Source organism: Nyctibius grandis, chromosome 10 (assembly GCF_013368605.1).
Source record: "Nyctibius grandis isolate bNycGra1 chromosome 10, bNycGra1.pri, whole genome shotgun sequence".
Lineage (NCBI taxonomy): Eukaryota > Metazoa > Chordata > Aves > Nyctibiiformes > Nyctibiidae > Nyctibius > Nyctibius grandis.
This window is the reverse complement of record NC_090667.1, coordinates 29608642-29633300: the sequence shown is the minus strand read 5'-3', so window position 1 is coordinate 29633300 and position 24659 is coordinate 29608642. Positions and strand designations below refer to the sequence as shown.

General features: G+C 40.5%; 1 protein-coding gene across 2 annotated transcripts; it reads left to right on the top strand.

The window, feature by feature from the left end:
* On the top strand, nucleotides 1-20488 carry EOGT (EGF domain specific O-linked N-acetylglucosamine transferase). 2 transcript variants are annotated; one of them, XM_068409428.1, is made up of 17 exons: nucleotides 1-170; nucleotides 716-762; nucleotides 1563-1787; nucleotides 2040-2140; nucleotides 2728-2836; nucleotides 2928-3022; nucleotides 4170-4274; nucleotides 5428-5534; nucleotides 7278-7381; nucleotides 9972-10064; nucleotides 10809-10880; nucleotides 11460-11546; nucleotides 12685-12753; nucleotides 14054-14115; nucleotides 15767-15886; nucleotides 16893-16995; nucleotides 17361-20488. In XM_068409428.1, the coding sequence occupies exons 3-17, from the start codon at nucleotides 1578-1580 to the stop codon at nucleotides 17505-17507; spliced, it is 1584 nt and encodes a 527-aa protein (XP_068265529.1). In that variant the 5' UTR covers nucleotides 1-170; nucleotides 716-762; nucleotides 1563-1577; the 3' UTR covers nucleotides 17508-20488. The 2 variants fall into 2 exon arrangements, with proteins under 2 accessions (XP_068265529.1, XP_068265530.1); XM_068409429.1 differs by having other exon boundaries at nucleotides 1558-1787.
* The last annotated feature ends 4171 nt before the right edge of the window (nucleotides 20489-24659 follow it).

Sequence of the window (24659 nt, the reverse complement as noted above, 5' to 3'; positions counted from 1 at the left end):
GCCTTTCCCCCGCGGAGCCTGGTGGGGCCGGGCCGTGCGCGCTCCCCCCCCGGACGGCCGCCAGCTGCCGCGGCGGCATGAGGATTAAGGCCGCCGGCGAGCGCGTAACGGGAGGAGCAGCTGGTCCCATGGGCCGCGGGGCTTCCCGGGGCCGACGGGTCTGAGCGGAGGTGAGGTGCCCGGCGCGGCCTCGGGCGTGGGTGAGCGCCGCCGGGGTGGCTCGGGCGGGACACGACGGGGTAGCGGCGCCTCCCGGGGCTCGCTGTGGGCCTGGCACTGGGAGGCGCGGGGTCCAGCGTGGGCCAAGCGTGGGCCGGGGGCTGGGTCCAGTCTAGCATAGGCTTGGAACCGGGTCCGGCGCGGGCCTGGCACTGGGTGTCGGGCGGCTTCCCGAGGCGATTGATCCGCAGCCTGGGAAGGGGCGCGGGACAGCGCTGGTTTGGGGAGCCGGTGCAGAGCTCGGCTTGAGCTGGGGATGGGGCGCGATGCGGGGCGATCCTCCCGAGACCCCCCCGTGCCCACGGGTGCGTGCCATGGGGAAAGGGAAGCGCTTTCTTACAGGGATCCGGGTACACAGACGGTCAGAAGCGCTCCTGGGCTGTGGGAAGGTCGCTGTCATTGCTGGGAATGTTTCTGGAGCAGCAGGACCGTGTGCTGAGGAAACTCCGTCTGCAGAACGCATTTAACGCAGCTTTCCTCCCCCTCCCTCCCCCAGGTTTGTGTACTTGGGAAATCCGAAGCAGTTCTCCTCAAAGCAAACAGGTAAAACTACTTGTATTGTAGGAATACTGCTAAAGGCGCCAGTTGCAAGCAAGCATGCAAATTTTGGCAAATTATAATGCCAAAAAAGGATTTTTAGGTACAGGCCATAATTTTTTTTTCTCACGAAGTTTAATGGTTCAAAGCAAGGGCATTTGATGAGGAGGTTGTATTACTAGAAAGGTATCTAGTCTGCTTTAGAGTATATAGGTATGTGTGGGCCTGTGGTTAATTTTAAGTATATAATTCAATATTCAAAGTTTCTTTAACATGATGTTAGATACTAAAAACAAGCATCCTGAAATGGACTTAAGTTTGACCATTTATTTATGGCTGCATAGTTTTCCTTCAGCTAATGATTAGTTTCTTCCAAAGTGGAGAATGTATTATTTTTATACTTATTTTTAAACTAAAATTCCTCCTCTTCTCACCCCTCCCCCCAATACTTCTACATTTTCTCCCTGCTGTCTGGATATTATATGCTCTATACTTAGTTTCCACATTTGAACTCTTGGGATCCCTTGGGATTTAGCTAAAGTAAACACGCCCATTTCAGTCTGACTGGGAGTTGGTAGTGCGTAATAACCCTCAATGAGTAATGATTCAAAGATAATCCTGATGTTGTCCAGTCTAGTCTCTTAGTGAAAGTTTACTTTTCATAGGAATGAGAAACCACCCCAGAAATACAAGTACAAATCTTTCAGTATATGACTGACTTTGGCTGAATATTGTCTAGTATGCTTGAAATGTGCTATGCTGCAGATATGTTCAGTGTCTTTATTTTTTTTTTATAATAAGTACAGAACTCATAGGTTGCCATGCTCATGTTGCTTGCATTTGGATTGCTACTGCAAGAAATTCTGGCTAATTCCCAAGCTGAAAATCTTACGGAATTCAAAAACACTCCAGAAGAGCCATTATATAGCTACGAAACTATCAACTTGCCAGAGGAGCATATTCCGTACTTTCTGCACAATAATCAGCATATTGCTGGCATCTGTAAGCAAGACTCTCACTGCCCATATAAAGTAGGTTTGCTTTTGTTTGTTTGTTTGTTCAAATGTCAGTTGGGGTGGTTTATTCTTGGCATCACAGCGGTTAAAGATGGTGAGCACTGTGCTTTGTGTGAGCTTAGCTTTGTTACCTGTATATATCAGTGTCAAATTGAAAGCCTTTAATGCAAGATTTATTAGCAAGAGGTAGTTTATAAGCTAATAACTAACTTAAGTAATTTCCCGTTTTGCTGTTGCATAAGCTGATTTGGTTATTCTGTGTTACAGAAATACTTGAAGAAACTAAAATCCTGCTGGGGCTATGAGAAATCTTGCAAATCAGATTACAGGTTCAGTTACCCAGTGTGTGATTATGTTGAAACTGGATGGTAAGTTTCATTTTAAATGTATAAAGTACAGTATGTTAAAAAAAGAATATAATGCTCACTTTCGTATTAGCTGTGAAGTTAACATTGTTGTGATATTTAGAGTTTAAAGGGTGATTCTTTGTGGAGATATGTGTGTGTGTATATATATGTGTGTGTATTTTTACATAACATATGTCTTTCAACATGATTTTAAAAATTTTACTTTTTAAGGAACAAAATAGTGTTCAAAATGCTTCCTGCCACAATGTTTTCATTATTCTCATTTAGCCTTGAATTCAGATTCCTAAAATAACTTCGTATTTCCTTTCTTAGCTTTAAAAACAGAGGGAAAAATGTTTAAAAAAATTTATACCCTTTTACGGGAGAATAGCTTTAAATTCTCATTGATGTTTTCACTTGCATGCAGCTGATAAGTTGCTTCCTGTTTTGCGTCTTAAACGTCAATGAAGTAACTGGCTGGCTCTTGTGTTCCACTTTTAGTGGAAAAAATGTTATCTGTTAAAGTTATTACTAGAATTTAGCAACGGACCTTGATTTTTTTTTTTTTTTTTTTTTTTTTTTTTTCCCCTCTCTCCTTCATACATCAGGGCAAGTGACATTGAGACAGCCCAACAGATATTCTGGAAACAAGCTGACTTTGGTTACATTCGAGAGAGGCTCAGTGAAATGAAAACCCATTGTAAGCCTGCAGCCACAGTAGGTATTTCTGATAGGCAGGATACTTTTCACTTGTTTTTAAACATAATTTTTGTTATTGACAAAATCCTACTTGTTCTTTTCTTAACAGGGAGATTCATCTCTGACCTGTTCTCAGTACCTTCAGCACTGCAGAGCAACAAACCTGTACATTGATTTACGAACCGTGAAGAGAAACCATGACAGGTCTCTGATTTGCTCATGTTACAGTAAAACCAAGGGATGGCAGGGAAAAGGACTTCAGAATTTGTTTAACAAAGCTGGTGTGCTTGTTGCCATGGGCTTCTCTGCTGATCACAGACTTGTTGCTGAAGTCCTGTTGAGATCTACACCTCTTGATTGCTGCTGCTGTCAGCAGTACAGGTTATTTAAAAACCTAAGCTCTCAGTTTTATGGAATGATGATCAGTGATTGAAACCCTCCCTTCTGACAGAAGAGAGGAAGACTTTTCTGTGTCTTCAGTCACATCCTTTCTGTGTCTTCAGTCACGTCCTTTCTTGATCTGGTGATGTGCAAAGTAGAATTGTTTTTGTATGAGGCACCAAGAAGACCTTTCCTATGCTAGGTACCTTTATACCAGAACCAGGAATTGCATTTTTAGATACAGTGAGATTGAAGAGAGATCTGAACCTGGATCTCCCATATCCCAAATTAAAATGCTACATGTTGGAAAACTGAGTAAAAAAAACATACCACTGATGCTGGCATCACCCATTTTTCTTCTGCCTTATCTTTGAAGTCCGTGTCTTGGGCACATGACTTGAAAAGAGCTGATTCATGACTGTGACACTGATACCCTTCAGAATGGGTTTTGTCATCTTCTCAGCCTATCCTAAAAGCTAATTTAGACAGTGCTTTTAGTTGGTAATTTTTTTTCATGAAACCTGTTCTTGCACCTCACTCTTTGTATGTTGTATAAAATTCTTGGGTTACTAACTGGGTTGTGAAATCTGAGGTGAATTTCAATGAGAAATTATTATTAAAAACAAACAAACAAAAACCCCAACTAATGATGCTTCTGTAATTAATCATGTAGCAAAATCTAATTAAATTACTCATTTGGGTACGTGAAAATGATTCCTAATAACATTCTGGGTAGATTAGTGCTGTTTTCTAAATTGTTGTGTAGAACTCCAAGGACACCACTATCTTTATTTGGGAATTGTGGGAAATGCGTGATTTATGCTGAAGAAAATACTCAGGTTTTAAATATGTATGAAGTACCTTGCTGAATTGAGACTAACTGGCACTGGCTTGAGTATGTAATCGAGATTGAAGAGCACTTGTAGCACTGTTTCACAAAAGCTGATAGACTTTTACTAATTTGCATTAGATTCAAAGAAGACTTTTTCCAGAAGGGAGAAATTGGAGGTCATTGCACCCTTGACGTTCAAGCATTTTTGGCTGAAGGTCAACGCAAGAGCCCGCTGCAGTCTTGGTAAGAATCCCTTGTCAAGGCTGCTTCCAAGTTCATTTACTAATTATTTTTATTTTTTTTCATTGGCACTAGCAGCTGTGTGTAGGGGATTTCATACTGAGGAAATAGTTGCTCCTTTCTAAGGTCAATTTGAGAGTTCATGTAAGATACGTCTTGTAATGACATCTATGAGAATGTTCTGAACTATGCTGTGCGTAATTGTGTCCTGCCTAATTTAAAGCAGCAAAAGATCTGCGACTGTCTTGTAGTTTGAAGTTCTAACCTTTAGGTATTTTCTGGCCAAGATGCTGGTTGTTTGTTAATCTGCCTAGAGGAGGAGACAACTGTGTTGTTGTGAAATGCCTTGAAGTTTGCACTCGTGTCTTAGTTCACACAGTCCTTGGCGATGTTGGGGCTAATACAACAGCTAATCTGGATATATATTCTTATGGTGCTCCCAGGGAGACTGTGTTTGGAATGTGAAATGGGCAACAGTCTACAGGCTGAGCAGGAAGTGCAGAGAGGGCTTTGTGGTAGCTGGTTAAGTATCACAGGTTGCATGTTAGCAGTTCAAAACTGCATTGCCAGTTAATTGATGAAACATGAAGGAACTGGTGCTATTAAGATCCATATAAGAATTCATTTTTATGCTTTTCTCATGTTTTCATTTTTTTTCTCATTTTGCACTGATGGTCAGTTTCAGTTAAGAATAGCTGAAGAGGAGGAAAAGATTTTTCTTCTCTACCTGCTATTGTCATCTCAACTGCTCATCCTTGTTTAGATCCAGGAATAATAAATATTGCATCTACATTCGTTATTCTGACCAAAGCATGGAGATCTTGCTGAAGTGTCTTTGGCAATGCGGATCAAGTTGGACAGACACACAGATCTAGGCTTCAAGGCTCTTTGTTACATCTCTACTGCCTTGATTTGTAGATCAAAGATGCTGTTAGCTCCTGAGATCAAAGGTGGTGTTTAACCTCTTGAAGCTTGTAACTTGAAGAACCTTCCATTACAATTTCAAATCATTTTAATTGTCAGACTCTATCAGTTTTCAGCAGTCCTGTTAAGTCAAATGGACTAGATGAACAGTTGCTAAATCTTAGATGTGAGAAGTACATTTGTTTAAGTATGTTAATGACAAAGCATGTTCTGTGTGATTGAATCTTTGTAGGTTTGCAGAACTCCAGACATTTACTGCATTAAACTTCAGGCCTCTAGAAGATGGGAAGTGTGATGTTGTTATTGAAAAGCCAACGTACTTCATGAAATTAGATGCAGGTAATTGATATCTTTAGGTTTTTTTTTTATCCTACAGTACTGCAGTAAAAAGGCCCCATATCCGACTTGCCCATCTATGTTATGCCTTTGTGATTGTCAAGTTTACTTGTAATACGTTTTTCTGTTTGAAAAATGATGTGACTTTTAAATTTCTTTTTTTCTGTAGTTCCATTGATGAACTCGGAAACTTAGATTTAAATCCTTACATTTTGCCACTGATAACAAACAAATAAATTGGAAAAAATTTCCTGCCACTTGTTTTGCACAGTCATTGACTCTTGACTGGGTTTTGACAGAGTCTTTGACTTTGTGCCAAAGACTCTTCTGTACAGAATCTTTGATTTTGGCTGTGTTTCTGCATGACAGTTTTCATACCATGAAACACAAGGCATGTGTATATGTGTCTTGTAGCATGTGTTCAGTAATTGAGGATTCTGTGTGTATTGAATGATATGGAAGAGGAAGCAGCATTCAAAGTTCAAGGGAATGTTTTGTTACTTGATTAAAATACTTTCCCTCACCTACCCCAGAAAAGCCAAAACACACAAAACTAAACACAGCCTTGTTTTAATTTTAAAGTTTCAAATTTAGGTGAAAAGCCATTACAGGAAGAAATCCGCTGTCTCATTACAGAGAGCTGTGGTGAATGCTGTGCAGCACTATACCAAAACTCATGAGAGGGGCAGCGCCCAAGCATCTGTAGGAACCAGCCAGTGGTATCTGACATGTTTTGAAGTTCACCAACCTTTTGTTCATGCAGCATATTTTGCAGACAAATGTTAATGAAAAGTGGTTGTAGACATACAAACAAGCTGCTGTGGGATAAGCTGTGGTTTAAACTGGGTAGTTGTCTGCTGTGTTCTGACCCTGTGACATACTGCAACTGTAAATTGGATTGCCCCTCTTCCTCTGCAGGCCAGTATCTTATATTTTAAGCAAAGTTGTTGAAGGCCCCTGAACAGTTACCGTGGAAGAGTTGCTGTGCTGTCAGTTTGCACCTTTGAGCAGGGTGCTCTAGCTGTGGCTCAGGAGGTGATTTTGTCCCGCTCCTTTGTTTTAGGGGAGGTGGGGGAAAATTGCTGTTTGAGCACCGTAAGAAGCCTGGCAGCTAGTTCCTATCACAGCAGCTCTTCTTGGTCAGAAGCTTAGAAACAGGGTCTGTGTGCATGTGGTTCCAAAACTGGGACCTGGTCTTCACTGGCAAGTAAACTGGGCTACGTTACCTCCTTTGTTACGTGGTAGTTTTTTATGCGCCATGGTCTTCAGGTATTAACTTAAGAAACCGAGATGGACAAGAATGCTCTGAGAAGAAACCTGAGGAATTACTTGGGCTTTGGCTCATGTGCAAGCACAAGTTCTGTCTTGTAGTCCTGCAGACGGAGCTTCCCTTAACCCTCGTAAAGCAGAACTAAGATCAGTGCCAAAGGCCTGTTTTTAGTGTTTCCTTTGTGTCTAACTAGCTATTATCACAGCAGTAGTTGCTTTCATATACTTCAGAAAGCAGCTGCAGACTGTTTTGGCTCTTCTAATTTCTCTGAACTTTTTAAAAACACGTTTTACTTCAGATTTCTTACCTTGATTCTTTCCCTTTAAAGGTTTGCTTTTTTAGGGTGTGTAAGAAGCCTGCAGTCAGAAGCAGGGGAAAACTAATATAAAATGCAGGATACTAAGGAAAAAATGCATGAACCCATAAAAAGTGGAGTGAGTCATGTAGTATTTTGCTAACAATTCTTTCTTTCTCAGGTGTTAATATGTACCATCACTTCTGTGATTTCGTCAATCTTTATATTACACAGCATATTAATAATTCCTTCAGTACTGATGTCAACATAGTCATGTGGGACACTGTAAGTCTGCTGTGCTTTTAACCTATTTGTAATGGGTTGTATTTCTGCTTTATAGAGACTCTGAAGCTTTCGGTAAACAATCCTTAGCTTTCTGGTGGGCTTAGCCATGTGGAACTGAGAAGTTTTGGGATCTTGTTAATGCACGTGCATGAACAATAGTTAGGTAACAGGTTTTCTACAATAAACCATGTGCTGTTTGAACACTACTCTGTAGCTCATCTTTTGCTAGTACGTAATTATGCCTTTTTTTTGGTGTGACCTCAAAAATAACATAATCTGTATTTCTAATATGTGGCATTTGAAGATTTTATGCTGTTTTCTGTAGACTTTTTTTTTCTGTGAGAATATTGAAGTAGATTTACTCAAAACTGTTTCTTCTATACTGTAAAGAAATGGTAGCCTTGCATCTTTCTAAATCAGTGATGTGCAGCCTGTAATAAAGAAAACAACTACATGAAATCCTTATATATATATCAAAACATGGTATAATACTTAATTCCTTTACATAGCCTTCATGCAGTTACTTCTCTCAATTACCTCTTAGAATGCCACGATGGCATATAAAACAAGTTTAAGTGGGGCTATTTCTGCTGTACTGCTGAGTTGAAACCATGACTGTGTTTAAGAGTAATATTAGTTTTACTGGCCAGAATTTAAGTTGTGTAGGAGAGTGTTTAAATGGAAAACTAGGCAATTTGTAACGTGCCAGATAACGTGTAATCAGGTCCAGAAATAACGCAGCTCTTGACCATGGTATTGTCCCCCGCCTGTTTTGTTCTCATAAAATACTGGGTTTTCTTTCTGACTATTTACTGCTAGCACAACTAACATTCAATAGAGAACTGCAAATTTTCCCTGCTTGCTATTTAATGAGAAACCTCTTTGGCTAGGAGAGACCCTTTTTTCTAGTTCTCTTACATTTTGAAAGCTAAAATAAATGCACCTGCCAGATAAGCAAGCTCTCTAGATGTTATACAGGGACCTGTTCATCCAGCTCTGATGACCCTCTGAGAAGATCAGATGTGTCAGACAGCACTGTAAATTACTTTGAAAAGCAACTCTTTGTCTTATATCACATTGTTGAATCAAATAACTTTGAAATGTACTGTTCAAAGTAAGTATTGTCACAGTATTGTCATTTTAAATGAGTCTTAACTGCTCAGTCTGCTTGAGTTCATTACCATGGACAACCAGGTGATGGCACCAACTAACTGCTGATGAGCTGTCTATGCTGATGGAAAAATGGATTTGAGCTTATTGTTCATTCTTTTTTTTTTTTCTTTTTCTCTTGATGTAATTAGATTTGGCCGTACTTTCTAGCTACTGTAGAATCAGTGCACTGTTCTTATGAAACAGTAGTGCCCTTAGATGTAGGTTAAACAAAGCAGAAAATGAGTAGGAAATCCACTGGGTGTTGATTTGCAGACTGTCTCTGCAAATGTAGGAAAGCAAAGTATATAAAGCACTTTTAAGGAGAGCAGATAGGGTTAGAAAGTAGTACTTAGAGCTTTGAAGATCAGTTCTCTACTTCTAATCCCGAAGAGCAGTTCTTGTAATACAGGTGGCCGGAAGGTAGTATGGATTGTAAAATTCGTTAAAACTTAATGGCAGAAGAAGAGGAAGGAAGCACCTCTTCAAGTGAAGGGAATCTGGCACCCTTTAGATTCTGTTACATGCACTAGATGTCTGCTCTCTTCTGTGGTCATTTGTAGTCTTATTCTCAAATTTGTTGTTGAGAATGTTTCCACATGACTCTCCAAGCAGCCTGAACCAGCTCCAGAGTTGAAAGGAAGCTTTAAGCAAGAATTTGCACCAGGGCTACTGAGGTCGTATTTAATTGCATCCAAAGATGGTGACTCTTAGCCCTCAGATGTGCAGGAACTGTTACAAATTTGAAGGCAAGAGCCTAGGCCAGTGTTGTAGGGAGGAGATGGTTCTTAAAAGGTTCCACAGAGCATTGCTGCAAAGGGGGAAGTTTTATATTGCTCTGTAGAGAAACTTCTTGGTAGCTTGTCAGAGTAATGCAAAACATAGATTCCTGGTTGTCTCTTCCATCAAATCAGATCATTGCCTTCAATTTGTGATAGAGGTGACCATCCCAAAACAGAGGCGAATGTGAAACAGACTTGTTGTGACTTTTTACTTCAAACATTACTGCTGCACTTGAAATCCCAGGTGGTTTTTTTAGTCTCAGCAGTCAAGGTTCATGCCTTCTACCATCCTTATGTTTCTGTCACTTCAAATTTAACTTGTGTTCTGTTTTCTCTGGGGAAAGTAGTAGGTACTCCTTGCTCCTCACTCAGAAATTCTAATCTGCTGCTGAAGAACTAGTCTAAATTGCTAATTTATAGGACTGTTTTATTAAAAATTAATTACCTCACAGGTAATTTGAGTTGGCTGCCGTTGTAAACGCAGGGCTCGGCGTTCTGTAATGTCTGTGTTCTGTGCTAGGCTGTCTTAGGTCCCATGGTGGTGATGCGAGTATCAACCGTATGTTAAAACTCATACATAGAACTTGTAAATCATGAAGAGAGTTTTTATGTACGTTTATGTAATCATTATGCACTTGTGTTTTTTACTTTCCTTCTAGAGCTCATATGGCTATGGTGATCTGTTCGGTGAGACATGGAAGGCATTTACTGACTATGAAATAATACACTTGAAAACCTTTGACTCTAAAAGGGTATGGAGTTTTATATTTTGTTTTAATTCATAGTCACTAGGTAGCAAGTATGACAACTTCTCAAGCTGCTTGTTTATATGGGTGTTTTGGAGGAAAGCATTAATGCTTTCCATGCATGTTTAATTTGTGTAACATGAGTATTCTACCTTACAAACAAGAGACAGAGCTGTAAGCTATTTCTATGGCGTGTCTATGCTTTATATAGATGGACCTAACTTCTGTGTCTCCTGAGAGGTGATACTTATGTATTGGTTTCACTTCTGCAGGACCCACTACTGAAGTTAAGGGTTTTCAAATGGTACTGTCTTTCTAAGTCTTCTGATTCCTGCTGAGGTGTTTATCTTCCCCTGCAACTGTTAGTATACTTGATGCTTATCATGAAAAAAATTTTTACTCCCACCAAAAAATGTACCCATTCATGCAGAGTTCGTTTTAGTCTCTTAAATCCCTTAAAGCCTGTCTTAAACTCTAACTGGTTTTCTTCTATTTAGTTCATGTTTGTTCTGTTTTGGGGTGTTTTTTTTCACCTCATCCCACACTTGCGTCTGTAGCATACTAAGTGAGAGCTCTTGGGATCAGGATTCTCTTTGTTCTATTCATTTGCACAGTCAAGGAAGTGAGGATGTACTTGACAGGAGGATGTAATTGCTAGCTCATTATAAGCAGTGATCCCACTGAATGAGCATGGGATGTGCCAGCGGAAGGTAGCAGTGCAGTGTAACTTCTTGTGATCTTCCTTTGCAGGTATGCTTTAAAGAAGCAGTCTTCTCATTACTGCCCCGAATGCGATATGGCTTGTTTTATAACACACCATTGGTGAGTCCTTTTCATCCATCCACTGTGTTAACTATATGTGTGTGTGACAGTGTAAAATCTGAGCTAATGAACCTCTCAAATATCTAGCTGAGCTATCACGAAATGTACTGCATTGAAAGTCTGTGCAACTCCAAATGAAGTGATCATCCCTAAAGATTAGGATTTGGAAGTTACTTTAGCTGGTTGATACTAACTGGCTGTGTGCAATCTCTTATGTCACAGCTCAGGAGATGCATATTTATTATTCCTCTTTAATGGGTGGGCACTGTGAACTTACTGGTATTTTTGCAGAGCACAAGAGCTTGTACACTGACAGACTTTCCTGGGAGTATTAGCTCATGCATTCAGGCTTTAATGTTATATTTCTTTCTAAATGTTATGTTATATTTCTAAATGTTATATCTAATGTTATATTTCTTTCTAAAAGAAAGTACCACTTGTGTTGCAGTGAACAGTGACATGTTTAGCGCTGTGCATGATACTTGGCTTTTGTTCCACAAGAATGGCAAAAGACTGATCACAAAGAGGGGTTTTCTGAGCAAAATAACTTTGTATTAACAATTGCTTTTTTAATTTCAGATCTCTGGCTGTCACGGTACAGGGCTATTTAGAGCATTTTCTCAGCATGTGTTACACAGGTTAAATATCTCACAAGAAGGACCCAAGGTATGATAACTAAATAATAATAAAGTTCTAATATGGAGCTGGTGGTTCTTAGCAGAGAAACAGCATTAGCAAGCTGGACTCAGTGGGGAATAAGGGCATATCGTGTACTCTTTGTCCTCTCCTGTGATGCTCAGGATTTTTTTCCAGTAAGTCAGCCTGTTCTATAAAGGCCTTCAGCAAACACTTGTTTGTGAAAGTTGCCCTCATGTCTTATTTCCATAGGACAGACTTTAGAACATCCTCCTTCTGACCCGAGGATCTCTTCCCCATCTCCATTCTCTGTGCTCAAGGCCTTTGTGTCCTTCCTAGTTAAGGAAGATCCATGGTGCGTGGTCTCTTCTGGAGCATGCTGACAAGGCGCTGTTCTTGGGCCCAGCAGAGGGGATCCCACAGAGCACTGCAGTGGCCTTGCTCTTCATCGATCCTCATAGTTACTGCTGAGCTCGGATCAGAGGAGGAAATGATTGAATCTGGTCCTTCCGATCCCTGCCCAGTACCATCTGTCTGGCCCTGGGTTTCTCTGTTGTACACACTGGTAGTTTTTGAAAATTTTTGTGATGGCTGCATTGATGGATTTGGCAGTTCTGGGCTTCTTGAAGCATTTGCTAGAGTAGCCTACGTATTATCGCTGAGGGGCACACATTCAAAGCACTGCACAGGCATTTAGTTATGCTTCTCCTGCTGACACTAATGGGAGTCATGCAGTTAAATCTCTTTATTTCACTTGGAACACTTACCCCTGTGAGTCCAATTAATTTAAAGAGGTAAAAGAAGTAACTGTTATAGATGTAAAATATTTTTTTCCAAGGATTTTGTGCACTCGCCATCCTGAAAGCTGCTTTCCTGCTTTCAAAAATGGCTGTATCATGTGTAATATGAAGGCTCTTTTGTACTAAATAAAACAAATCTTTCAGAAAATGTTTTAGTCTTTGTTAATAGTCAGACTTTCACAAAGTTTTTGACACTTCTAATATGTTGGAAAATACAATGTGAATTTTAAGGTGGTTACATCATCTATTACATGGGGAGGGAAGATATTTAGTTGCACAAATAATTGGCAAAAGTAAATATGGAAGTGTTCGGGGTTTTTTGTGAGGTCTCCTTCACAGCTAATATGCTGCTGCTTCTTTCTTTTCAGGATGGGAAAATTCGAGTCACAATACTTGCACGCAGTACAGATTACCGGAAAATATTAAACCAGAATGAGGTGTGGTCCTTTTTATTTTTAAAACAAATTTATCAGAAGTTAAATTTTGCTCATTGAATGGATTTTTTTTTTTTTCAGGGACAGCCAAGACATCTATCGGCTGACAAATCTTGGACAAATACATTCAGTGCTAACATTAATTTCTTCTAGCCAGTCTCTATTTCTGTACACCAGGCACTGAACCTTGCTGCCCTTTCTAAATATCCAATGGAAGACTACAGATGTAATACTAAAAGTATTTCCTATTAACAAACGGACACTGCAGAGCTTCTGATAACACTAAATAATTTCACTTTCAGATTATCTCTTTTACTTCTAGCATCCCCAGTGTTGAAGGCTCTAACAAAACCTTTGTTATGCTTGCAGATTAAAATGCATAAGCTGTTGTATCTGAGCATGTGCATTCAAAACTTAATGAATTTTCATATTGATTCACGTTTTCGAGTCATGCAACTTAGTGGACTTATGGTGTAGCTTCTCTTGTGGTAAAATGATAATACCTAATGTTTTCATACCTGTCTTCATTCTTAGGAGTTAGTGCCTGACAGAAGTGAATTGGTGTTATCATCCCCACCCTATGTAGAGAGAAACTGGGGCTTGTTCGATGCAGTACCTCAGTGGCAGAATAGACAGAGCGCAGATGGCTGGATTTGTGCCTTCTCTGCTAGGCTGTCCACAGCATGTGCCTACACTGCTACATGTAGGATGTTTTCTGGTAATAAGCACATGACAGAAAGGGAGAAGTTAATCTTATCTTTACTACACTTTTGTAAAAGAAGATACTTGGTTCTTTCTCCCTCATCTGCTGGCTATGGATTGGAGACTTAGAAAAAGCCCTTTAGGTCAGCAGCCCAGGTTCAAACATGGTTTCACTTCTCATGTAAGTAGGAGTCTGACCTAGTAAAGTATTTTTGAAAATCCTTCTAGCTACCAATTTGCTTCTTTAGGTATTGGAGTATCTTTTGGAAATCCAGCCACATCTTCCCACTGTTCCTGGCAAAACTCCTACTAGTTTGAGTGGTTTAGGATTGGGTCCTGGAGAATGTAAAAGTCAACAGTAGCCTCTGTGAGAGTGTGGGAGATCAGAATCTCCTTTCCAGGGCTTGGTCTGCCAGGAATAACGTATGTATTTTAGGTGGGAAGGCACAGAAGGAGGGGAACTTGTCCTTTATATGGTAGTGACAGTATGTCATTGTAATTCCTTGGTGGGGAGGAGGAATGTGTAAAATGATCCGGAGTGCAGGGGAGGAATTAATTGAAGGAGAACACCAAGTCCTTGTCTTTTCATTTTCCTCCTTAGCTTGTGAATGCTTTGAAAACAGTATCGACGTTGGAGGTCAAAGTGGTGGACTACAAATACAAGTACGTAAGTTGGTAGAAGAAACCAGTGTGATCTCATGCTGCCTATCACTGATGAAAGCTGCTTGCAGGCAAAGCTACATATGCCCCAATGTCTAACCTTTGCAAAATCCAGGAACTGGTAAGGAAGGAAGGATGTTGCTGAGGGAGTGGTGGGTGAGCTAGTTAAGCACTCCCATGCTATGATGGACTACTTAGGAATGAATCTCTAGAGTTAGTAGGCTCAGGTTAAAGCTACTATAGGATGAGCAAGTTTTGAAATCACTTTTTTTTCCTGTTTCCTGTCCTCTCCCAAAACCAGCTGTGTTCCCATCACCCTTTTGGATTTGCTAATGCTCTGCAGTAACTGTGGGTCAACGAGGATATCTCTTGTATGATGTTAGTGTCTTATTTTATATGACCCTTCATTTAGTAATGAGTAACAACTCAGCTTATTTGCTTCTCTGGTGGTCCCTGAAGACCCCACTTGAGGTCAGTTTGTGGTGCCCAGATGTAGTAGGCACTGTGCCAGTAAGAAATGGCTTGAAGAAAAAGTTCCCAAGTGATGTATGCTTGTGTCAAATAGCAGCAGCTCCCATCTACTCCATGGTGCTGTCATGGATCACGCAGGAAGAGTGAGAAGCTGAGCAGTAAGAGATTAGTGTTTTGACCAAAGCAGAGACAGTGTGAGGAAGTAGAGTTGCTTCTGATTCTGTTGTCAATTAAAGCACTCGGGCAGTCTAATAATAGAAAAGAGGGTGGATACCCTTGAGAGGGCATCTAGACCATCCCACCTGAAAGCATGACCAAAGTGGTACTCCCAATTCCTGTGCTTGTCAAAACTGTTAGTGATACCATTCCACTTTACAGATTTTCACAGCTATCCTGCAGCATCACTGTTGTCGTAGTTAGAAGCGTTTCCCTGACGTCTGCCCTTATAACAGTTGAAGCACTTTAAACTTTCTTGTTGTGGTTTAAGCCAGTTTCTTTCTGTTCTTTTCCAAATGGTCAGAGAGGATGTTACTATTTTCCTTTTTAATGTATGAATTGTTTGTACACAAATGAAGCCTGTTGTAATTTCCCTTTCTGGTTGTCTCTTCTCTTACAATTAAGTATCTTTTAGTCCATTCTTTCCTTGTGTGCTCAGGGAACACCTGGTTATTTAACGAAAATACTTTATTTAGAGCTTACAGTCAAACGATGGGAGAGAGTGACAGTTCCAGGAGCTGAAAAAAAGCCTGGTCTCCTTATTTCTGCTTGATGCCCTATGTATAAGTTCAGGTTGGATATCCACTCCTTTAGGCAGGAATTGTGTACTTCTACATTACATTAAAAACAGTTTATGTTGTGGTTTTTTTTTTAAAGGAGGTGATGCAATTTTTTTTTTAAAGGCAAGTAAAAACACCCCAAACTTACAAAAACTTTAACTTGTAAAAAAAAAAAATTCATATTTTTGGAACAGTCTCGTGAAATTTTGAAACCTGTCTGCATTTCTTTTAATTCCATGCTGAGTTACTGCTGGCTGCAGCATTTGTGATTCTTGATATTGTTCCTTGAAAAATCAATTCTCTCTTTCAGTATTCCCTTAAGTTAATTTTGTGCTTTCTACATGTAACTAATTCTTGCTGAGATGGATAGGCATGCCAGCTCACCAGTTCTGTTGTGTTGTCTGCAGGGAACTTGAATTTTCAGAGCAATTGAGAATTACCCACAACTCTGATATATTCATTGGAATGCACGGAGCTGGACTTACCCATTTGCTCTTTCTACCAGACTGGGCTGTTGTTTTTGAACTGTAAGTCTGTTTCTTTCCTCTATTATACACACAACTGCTAAAGTCTGTTCTTATGTGACAATGAAGCACTCTCCCTTGCTAGTATTTGACTGTGAATGTTTGTCTTGCATCCTCGTCTAGACTTAATTTTTGGAGGTCTCTTCTTCTGGGAATCGAAAGTGAGGAAGCTTTCATTATAAAATATAGTGTAACTGTATCATACAGGTTTAGCCTGTCATTTCTTAAGATGCCGTGGTATAAATAAAATGTAGCCTGGTCAGCAATTGCTTGGGGCAAATGGCAAAAAAAAAAAGAGAAAGCCTCACTGGTCAGATACCACCTGGTGAGTCTGAGATATAGTGGTATTTTGGTGATCCAGGTGAACTGATGATGTAAGTTACATGTCCAGGGTGTTAGAGATCCGCCTGAAGGTTATTTATATACTCCTTTCTATCCTCAGGACATGAGCACCAGCTTGCTGACCAAGCTCAGCTGTGTGTCATTCTGTTTTACCTAAATTTCTCTAGTAGCTTCCTCTTACACATATTTTGTCACAAAGTAGGGTTGTTAATAGACACCCCAGTTCTATAGAACTAAATAAAAATGCAGCACACTTCTCAGAAGAGCACGGAGTTCTCCATCCTAGGAAATTCTGCTTAAAGCCATTGCTGTGGGAAGGCTGTGGAGCTGGTGCTTTGTAGCATAATCTTGGCCTGAGAGTATTTTGTCCAGTCTCCAAATAAGTTTGGAAGCCCAGGGGGTTTGTTACGTATCCAAGAGCTGCTGCATCTGGACAGGGACATGTCTGACATTCGGATGTGCCTCAAACTGTCTCCTAGGTCACATCTTGAGAACAGATGGTAGCCCTTGTTGTTGTTTTCAGTGGAGTAGAATTTGTCCGTGGTTTCGGTGCCTTAGAACTGGACTACAAACATTTTGGCCTGAAGTTTATTTTTTTCCCCGTTTCACCCCAGTAAACTTCAGCACAATTTCTGTAGGTAAATATGATTTTTCTGCCTGCCCCTAGGTACAATTGTGAAGATGAACGTTGTTACCTGGATTTGGCGAGGCTGCGAGGCGTTCACTACATCACTTGGCGAAAAAGGGATAAAGTGTTCCCTCAGGATCAGGTAATGATGGCTGTTGCTGGAAGGGTGGGGTGCTGTAACTTGAAGAATTTAAAGGTTAGCTTGCTTTACCTATCTATGTTCTGGTATTTGAAATAAGATTTTAATTCTTTAGACCAAATTAACTTCCTTGTTGTGACTAAGAAATAATTTGATATTAATGGCTGAGGGGAGAAATGAAATTAATTGGCCGTTAATGTGAGCCATCCGTAGCATTGCTGTTATGGAGTTACTTTGACTCTTGCCTCAGAGCAGATCAGTGAATCAGAAATAATAAATTAAAATGGCAGATGCTCATTTTTTTCTTGCTTTTTGAATGAAAGATTTTTTTTTTTTCCTGTCTAAAAGGTCTTATTTCATTTTTCTAGGGACACCACCCAACACTGGGAGAACATCCAAAATTTACAAACTACTCCTTTGATGTGGAAGAATTTATGTACTTGGTGCTTCTGGCTGCAAATCATGTTTCACAGCATTCCAAGTGGCCATTTAGGGTAAAACATGATGAATTCTAAATTAGACTTCTGACTGAAATATTATTTTTAAATAATGCTCCATAAAAATATTGTAACGACATAAAGCAAAATGCTAGTGTGAAACACGTAAACCTCTACGAGGGAAATAACCCATTATTAACTTGTCAAACCACTTCTTCGCACCATACCTTATCTTTATAATCCTGCTCTTTAATTCTGGGAGTTTTCGATATGTAAAAGCTATTTTTCAGAACTCTTTTTGGTTTTTGCACTGTATTTTTGCATTCCAAATTCTGAAATACTTGTCTTTATACAAAGATATGTCCATGCATTTCATGTAAGATTTTCTGGGGTAGACACTAATTTTGTAATAACTTATGCCTCCCATTCATTATGTGAGGAAATGCTAGAGGGTGGAGTGTGTTACAGGTTGGTTTCTCAGTATAGTCTCTATGGGAATGAAATAGACCTGTCAGAGCTCCTCAGTTCCTCTTCTTAAGCAGCTGGATGCTTTTATACTATAGTCCTGTACCTGTAAGTAAAAATGCGAGTAGGAATTGCCTTCCTATGGTAAGACACTGCCCAGTGTGTCATTTGCGTTCGAGTTACATGAGGTAGTAGTTCCAGGATGGCTGGGTAGTTCCTTTCCATCACCACCCATGTCACTGTTGTGCTTGTCCCTGTATTGTTTCTAAGTTTGAAGATCTTCCTTTGTAAAATAGTGGTCGTAAGAATGAAGCGGTTAAGCAAGCTTTAACTTTTGTTATTTGATTCAACAGACGCTGTAGGCTTCCATTTCAAGTTTAGGAACATTTTCAAGTTAGAGAGCAGAGTCATGTTTTTCAATTTCAGTATAAGCTTTGACTCTTCTCCCTGTAGTTTTAGATGCTGAAATATCAGGTCTGCTCAGTAGGTTTAGTCAGTGTTCTGTCTCAAAACAGGTAAACCTTTTCCTTAGTGAATACTAAAATATCCAGGTAATATGAGTGTTTGCTCTTTTTCACGTAAACCAGCACTCTGCAATGGAAAACCTCAGCAAATGGGAATAAAACTTGAGTCTTTTTGAGGATGCTAAAGGGAATGGACTTCTAGTTTTTAATGACAAATGGTGAGATTTATAGGGTGTCTTTCAGCTGCAGCTGAAAGGAAATGAAGTCATGAGGAACCTTGTTCTTGGAGTCAGTAAAAGCCTAATCTATTAATATTCTTGTTTTCTCAAAATGTCGAAGAGTCAATCTAGAAAACTTTTGAAAATCCTTCCAAAGCCAGTGGCATAGTTCACTGTTGTCAGTGAAGGGAATATTAAGCCAAAGCTGAGTTCTTCATAAAATTCCCCCCGGAGCTGACTTGTTGGTGCTAGTGGGGGGAAAAAAAGGGAGTAGTTCAGATAGACGTGCAGTAATCACACAGTCTCAGTGGCTTGAAGCAGAGCATGCATTTGTGTGCAAAAGTAAAACAGTTACAGTAAATGTAAACATTTCACTGGTATAATCATAGATATTATTGACTTTATTCTCCACCAGTCATAGGCAATTTCACAGAGCGTAGGTACATTTACTGACCTGCCTATACTGGTAAAGATGAGTTACTGTAAGTGTAATTTTCATATAGATCTCTCACGACCTTAAGCAGTGCATAGGAAAAGCGAGATATAGCTGATACACAAGACATATTAAGGTGTCTGGTGCAATTCTTAGCGTAGTGTATTGTTTTACTGATGGATAAAGCTGTTTTACTTTAAAGAACCATAGAAGCAAAATTGCACTTCTTGACATGAAAAAAGAAAAAAAAGCCCTTGAGAAATACAATTTCCTGTATTTGTGTGGGGGTGGTTTTGTTTTTTAAACCTTGTGGGATTTTTGAAGAAAAAAAAGTATAAAACTTAACTCAGTAAAGTTTGAATGTCTGAGTTTGAATGAAACCAGCTCAAAATAAAGAAGACATTTAACTATGAACTGTGCGCAGATATTTGCTAACTTTCTTAATAAAAAGCTTTTTAATTAAAAAAAAAGTGTAAAATTTTTGGCCATAGTTTGCCAGGTTTTAGAGACAAATGTTTTAAATACTATTAATTGCATAGTCACGTGTCTCTGCTTTTTCCTGCCATGGCAACTTGGTGTTCTGAGCTCCAAACTGATATCCAAATGTATTTATTTGGAAATCATTCAGAGAGAACTCTATCACCTTGCACTGACGGCTTTGTTGCCAGGCATTTTAAGGTTGGTTTGTGGAAAACATTTGTATATGTTTAACTTTTCTGCGCTGCAGATGAAGCTCTTGAAGCCAGTGTGGGAATGCAGGTGTGTGCTTGAATCTTACAGAAGCAGCTAATGAGGAGCTTCTCTTTCAAGCCGTGTTGGAACTCATTAAAACAAGTGGTTCAATGTGGAGAGGCTGTGGGGACGTAATCCAAGGGCAAAATGTTCTGCCAGCGTTCACCAGTTTCAGCAGATTTGAGTGCAGCATCAACAGTTGATGGGCCAACATATTCTTCAGCCTTTATGGCTTAATGTTACCGGGATGAAAATACTATTTTGGTTGATCATCTTTACAAAAAGTCACAAAATTATCTTGGCAGCAGAAGGAGGTTTGGTTGGATTACTGGGATTTTGCCAATAAATCCTGAGAGAGAATTTGGACAACAGCAAAGATCTGGCTCGTGACTTTCTTAAAAGGGTCTGAGCCATCTTGGTCTGCCTCGAAATTGGAATTTGAGGGAATCATGAGGCTTTTGGGCCACTTGTTCTTTGGGCAGGGTATACCTCTGGATTATATTTCCTAACAGACTATAGGAATCTTGTTCCTTCCTACTTCTGATTTTTTTTTTTTTTTTTTTTTTGTGGTCTCTCCAGTTTACTTAAGTTTGGAGTCTGTGTTTAACTGGCACGTTGGCACCAGTGTGATGAATTTAGTTTTGGGACTTAATGAACGTTGGCAATCCTGAATACTTACAGGATTGTCTGTGTTTCATGTACAATGTAAACTGAGAGCTGGATTTGAAATAAAAAATAATTTATGGATGCACATGGTGTCTTTCCTTTTTACTTCAGAAGTCTTCAAGATGTATTTTCAATTTTTTCTTTGTGAAGTTCTGTGGAAGTTAGGTAAGCGTGAGAAATGGTTTGTGATGGGAAGGTGGCAAATCAGGATTATTAATCTTAAGAGTACAATTATAAATATTAAGGCAATAAATTTTTTAAAGTAATTAAATAATAATGAAATTGTTTAATTTTTGCTGTTAATCTTGCCAGTTGTATCATTAATGAGAGAACTCCAGGTTTAGAATGTCTCTTAATCTTTTGTTTTTTCTTAAGCAGGAGAGAAACTGAAGGAAACGTTCTCCCTGAGCGCTTTTTATCTTCTCAGAAGGGTAAAATGTGAGGGGGTAATTTCCTTTGATTTCAACATTGAGTAATTGTTTCAATTTGCAGCGTTTGCCTTGCAGTTGAGCTCTTGCTTCCGCTCCTCTGAACACACGTTTCTCATGGATTGGGCTTTTTGTCTGAAGTAAAAGAACTGCCACTGAACACTCTTCTGGCTTTGGCCCTGAGACGGCCAGAGTAGCTTGTCTCTTCACTGTTTATTTGTGAATTCTCATCGTCCTTCTTGCATTTCAGTTCCTCATCTCACAGCGTGGGCGTGAGGGTGCCAAGCCTGCAGCTGCTGGAGCTACTGGCCTGCCCTGAACGGGAGCTGCTCCTCCCGTTACGGACTGTGCTGGCCAGCTTGCGTGAGGGCTCTCTGCCTCCTTTCAGCCCAAGTCAGCTGGCTTAGCAAAAGCCTCTGGTTTAAACTATTTGCCACAGACTCGTTTTTTCCTGGGGTGTAAGGGACAGCTGTGTGAGCTCTCATCTGGTGTGGCAGTACCTCGAAGCAGGTAGGGAGGTCTCGGTTGTGGCTGGGGTAACCTTGCTAGAAAAAAATAGAGCTGGAAAAAAGATGACTGAGCCAGTCTTGGTGAGCCCAGGTGTGAAGTTTTAGTAACTTCTGTGTTGGTGGTACTGAGCGATTTATGCTAGGGGTATCTCAAATAGTGCAGCTGATAAAAGCATTTTGTGGAGGTGGGGAGAGAGATGGGCAGAGGGAATGAGAGGGGTGAGGAGGAAGGAGGAGTGAGTAAGCGTAAAGGCTGCAGATGGGTAAAACGGGCAGAGAGTCATTCCCAAACCTGAGCCTCAAATGACCTCCGTGAACACAATTACAAATCCAGTGAAGTGTGTGGAAACCCCACCGGGACAGAGCCAAGGCTGAGGGTAGCGAGAATGTTACTGTCATAAACTGCAAGGAGGTGCAGGAGGGAGAAACGAAAGGACCTAAATTCCCCTGGGTCTGGGCCAGGCGAGGAAAAGGTTGTTACAGTTGTCATTTGCATAAGGGAATAAAACTCCAAAATAAAGAGCAGACTGCATCTTTTGTTTATATTTTCTTCTGTTTTTTCATTTCGCTTCCTATCTTTCCAAGGCAAATCAAAAAGGAGGAGAAGTAGCAAAAAAGAAAAATTACACTATTATTGAGAATAAAAATACTTGAATTTGTTTTGAATGTGCGTAATGTCTAACATGGCATTGACTTTTGACTTGGATTTTTTTAAAATCAGGTCTGGTTTTGGCTGTTTGTTAGACAAGTGTTTGAAACAACATAGTACACACAGTGTATGAAGCCTTTGAGTAGAGGGTGAGAAATCAATCGTCTAAAGCTCAGCTACACGATCACTTAGAACCGGGGTTTATTTTATTAGTGACTGAATATCATCACTTCAGAACTTGCAGTCTGCTTTGTCCGGCCACGCGGTTGTGGCCAGAGGCCGAGCTGGACGTTCTGTGTGAGTCTTGTTGCTCTCCTGAGCTCTTCCGAGGAGCACGCCTGGGTTCAGTGCAGTGCTGTAGGAGCTGCTGCTTAGCCCCTTCGTCTGTGTTGGCTGGCGATGTCTCTTGCCTTGGAGTGGACACCCGATTTCCAGGTAAGGCAGGACAGCATTTGCTACCTGTTGTAGCAGGGAGCAGTAGGTGGCACTAGAGCCCTTCCCAACGTTGTCTTGGCTGTTCACAGGGAACCTCATTCCAAGTGCAGAGAGTCAGCTCACGGAGGAGTACAATAAAGCAACTGCTCCTGCAGATGATGATTTTGGTTTCCCCCTTCCTGTTTGTACAAGGAAATGCCTGAAAAAAAATTAATCCAGGGACATTTTAGGTTTTAGATGCTATAATGTCAGAATATTTCTCTTCAGTTTCTCTTTAAGCAACTTAGTTGGTGTTGGAAAATAATGTTCAGTTAATCTTTTGTAGCAAAATGCTGTTTCTTGTTTTCTTGTAAAAACATTTTGTGCCAAACTGTCACTTTTTAGCAGTTAATGCAATTCCTGTTCTGCTGCAAAGTCGTGATTTTCACTTATGCAACGCATTACCCCCGTCGTGCAATATATCGTGCACCTTCCACTACCTAATTACTTCTCCCATTTAGTTCACTGGGGTGTGTGTGCGTATGCATCTGGTGTCATTGAAAATGTAGACCACTGACACTCAGAAAATAGTAAAAAAAAAAAAATGGAAAATGGTGGGGTTGTTCTTCTGTTTAAAAAAAAAAAACCCAAACAAATTAATTACTGTGAGAACATTTGTTTTTAAAAAAAAATAATTGTGCTCTGCAGATTACCCCTTTTCCAAACTTATCCCACAGTTGGCCATTAAAAATGGAATTGATTTGACTTTTCTTCGCAGCTTTGAAAACCTTTGAGCTGCCCCAGAGAGGGATGCGGCGTCCTGCGTCGCCCCTGCTCGTTGGTTAAAGCTGGTGGAGTTGGTTTCTCTGCCTGCTGTCTGACCCACAGCTTTCAACAGCTGAGAAAAAAAAAAAGGCTTTAAAAGTTAATACAGGGTAGTAATTTAGTAATTGTTTGAATTACCATACAAGGAGGATGGAAAGCAGGTGAGTTTTGTAATGTGATGGAAGTATTTAAAGAAGGCAGATGCTCTCCCTTTCCGTGATGCAAGAGCAATGCATCCAGTGGTAACTTTGGTGTCTGAATTGGGGCTCCTTGGAGTCCCTCTGTGGGTGTTTGTGATGAAACCTGGAAATGATAATTTTCCTTTCAGTGGTGCAAGGGGGGACAGACCCTGTGGGAAAAGGACGGCTGCTGCAGACAGTGAAGGTTGATAACTGACTGCTACAGGTTGACATCTCTCCTGTGTCATCAGTGGGTCTGTGTCAGGAGAGGAACATGGGCAGATCCTGAACGTGCAAGGTAGTTTGTGTGCAGCTCTGGTGGAGACTGCAGCAGGGGTTATCCCTGCTTGGCATTTGATTTTTTGCATCTTTTAGGTAATTAAAATCCTCGTTGCGGTCATGCATGAGGTGTGGGAACCTGCCCCAGCTTTTGGGATGTTCAGGAGACGGCTGAGGAGCCATGTCCTTGATGGGGAGGGATGGTCATGCTGGTCTGGGCTTTGTGAGGATGCCGAGTAAGAGGGTGCGAGCGCGCGGTGACCGCCGTTGGACATCCTTCATTACCCCATCAAGGGCTCAGCACATCAGTCAGGGAAAAGGCGTGTGTATCGAGCTGACAGCTCTGAATTGTTTCTTCACCAATTACCACGCCAAAGCCTTGATAGCGTAATGAAATGTGTCTCCTACCTATCACTTCATCTTTGTCAAACTGACTGGGTGTTCTTAGTTAGTTATGACTGGGAGTACTTCAGCAGCGTCAGAAGAATAAGCAAGCTTGTCTCTGGTGTAAGAGGCTCAGAGACGGGATGGATGCTGTTAAATAGAGATGCCTCGGTCCAGATGAAAATGTACATGGAAAAAAACCTCATGGACCAGCTGAGCCCTCTGCTCTGTCTTCATATGGGACCCAGTGGGGGATGAGAAGTGTAGGAACATTTTTTTTTTTGCTAGACATATTTATCCTTAGTACAGTATCCAGCCTTTCTTATAATTTATTCATTGTGGTCTGGCATAGTCTAAAATATCAGACCTTCCCTCTCTGTCCTTTTACATAGGCATTCTTTGATGCCTCTTAATTCATTATTTAAGCAGCCTGCATCCTGCTTTACAAACCTCCCTCCTCCCCACTAGCTTAGTGTTATCGGCTATTTGTGTATTGGTGTCAGCAGCTTTCCAGCAGGTCAGGGGCAGGGTGGGATGCTCTGGTCCCTCTGCCCTCGCCTCCTGCGCCCACATCTGCTCTCCCGC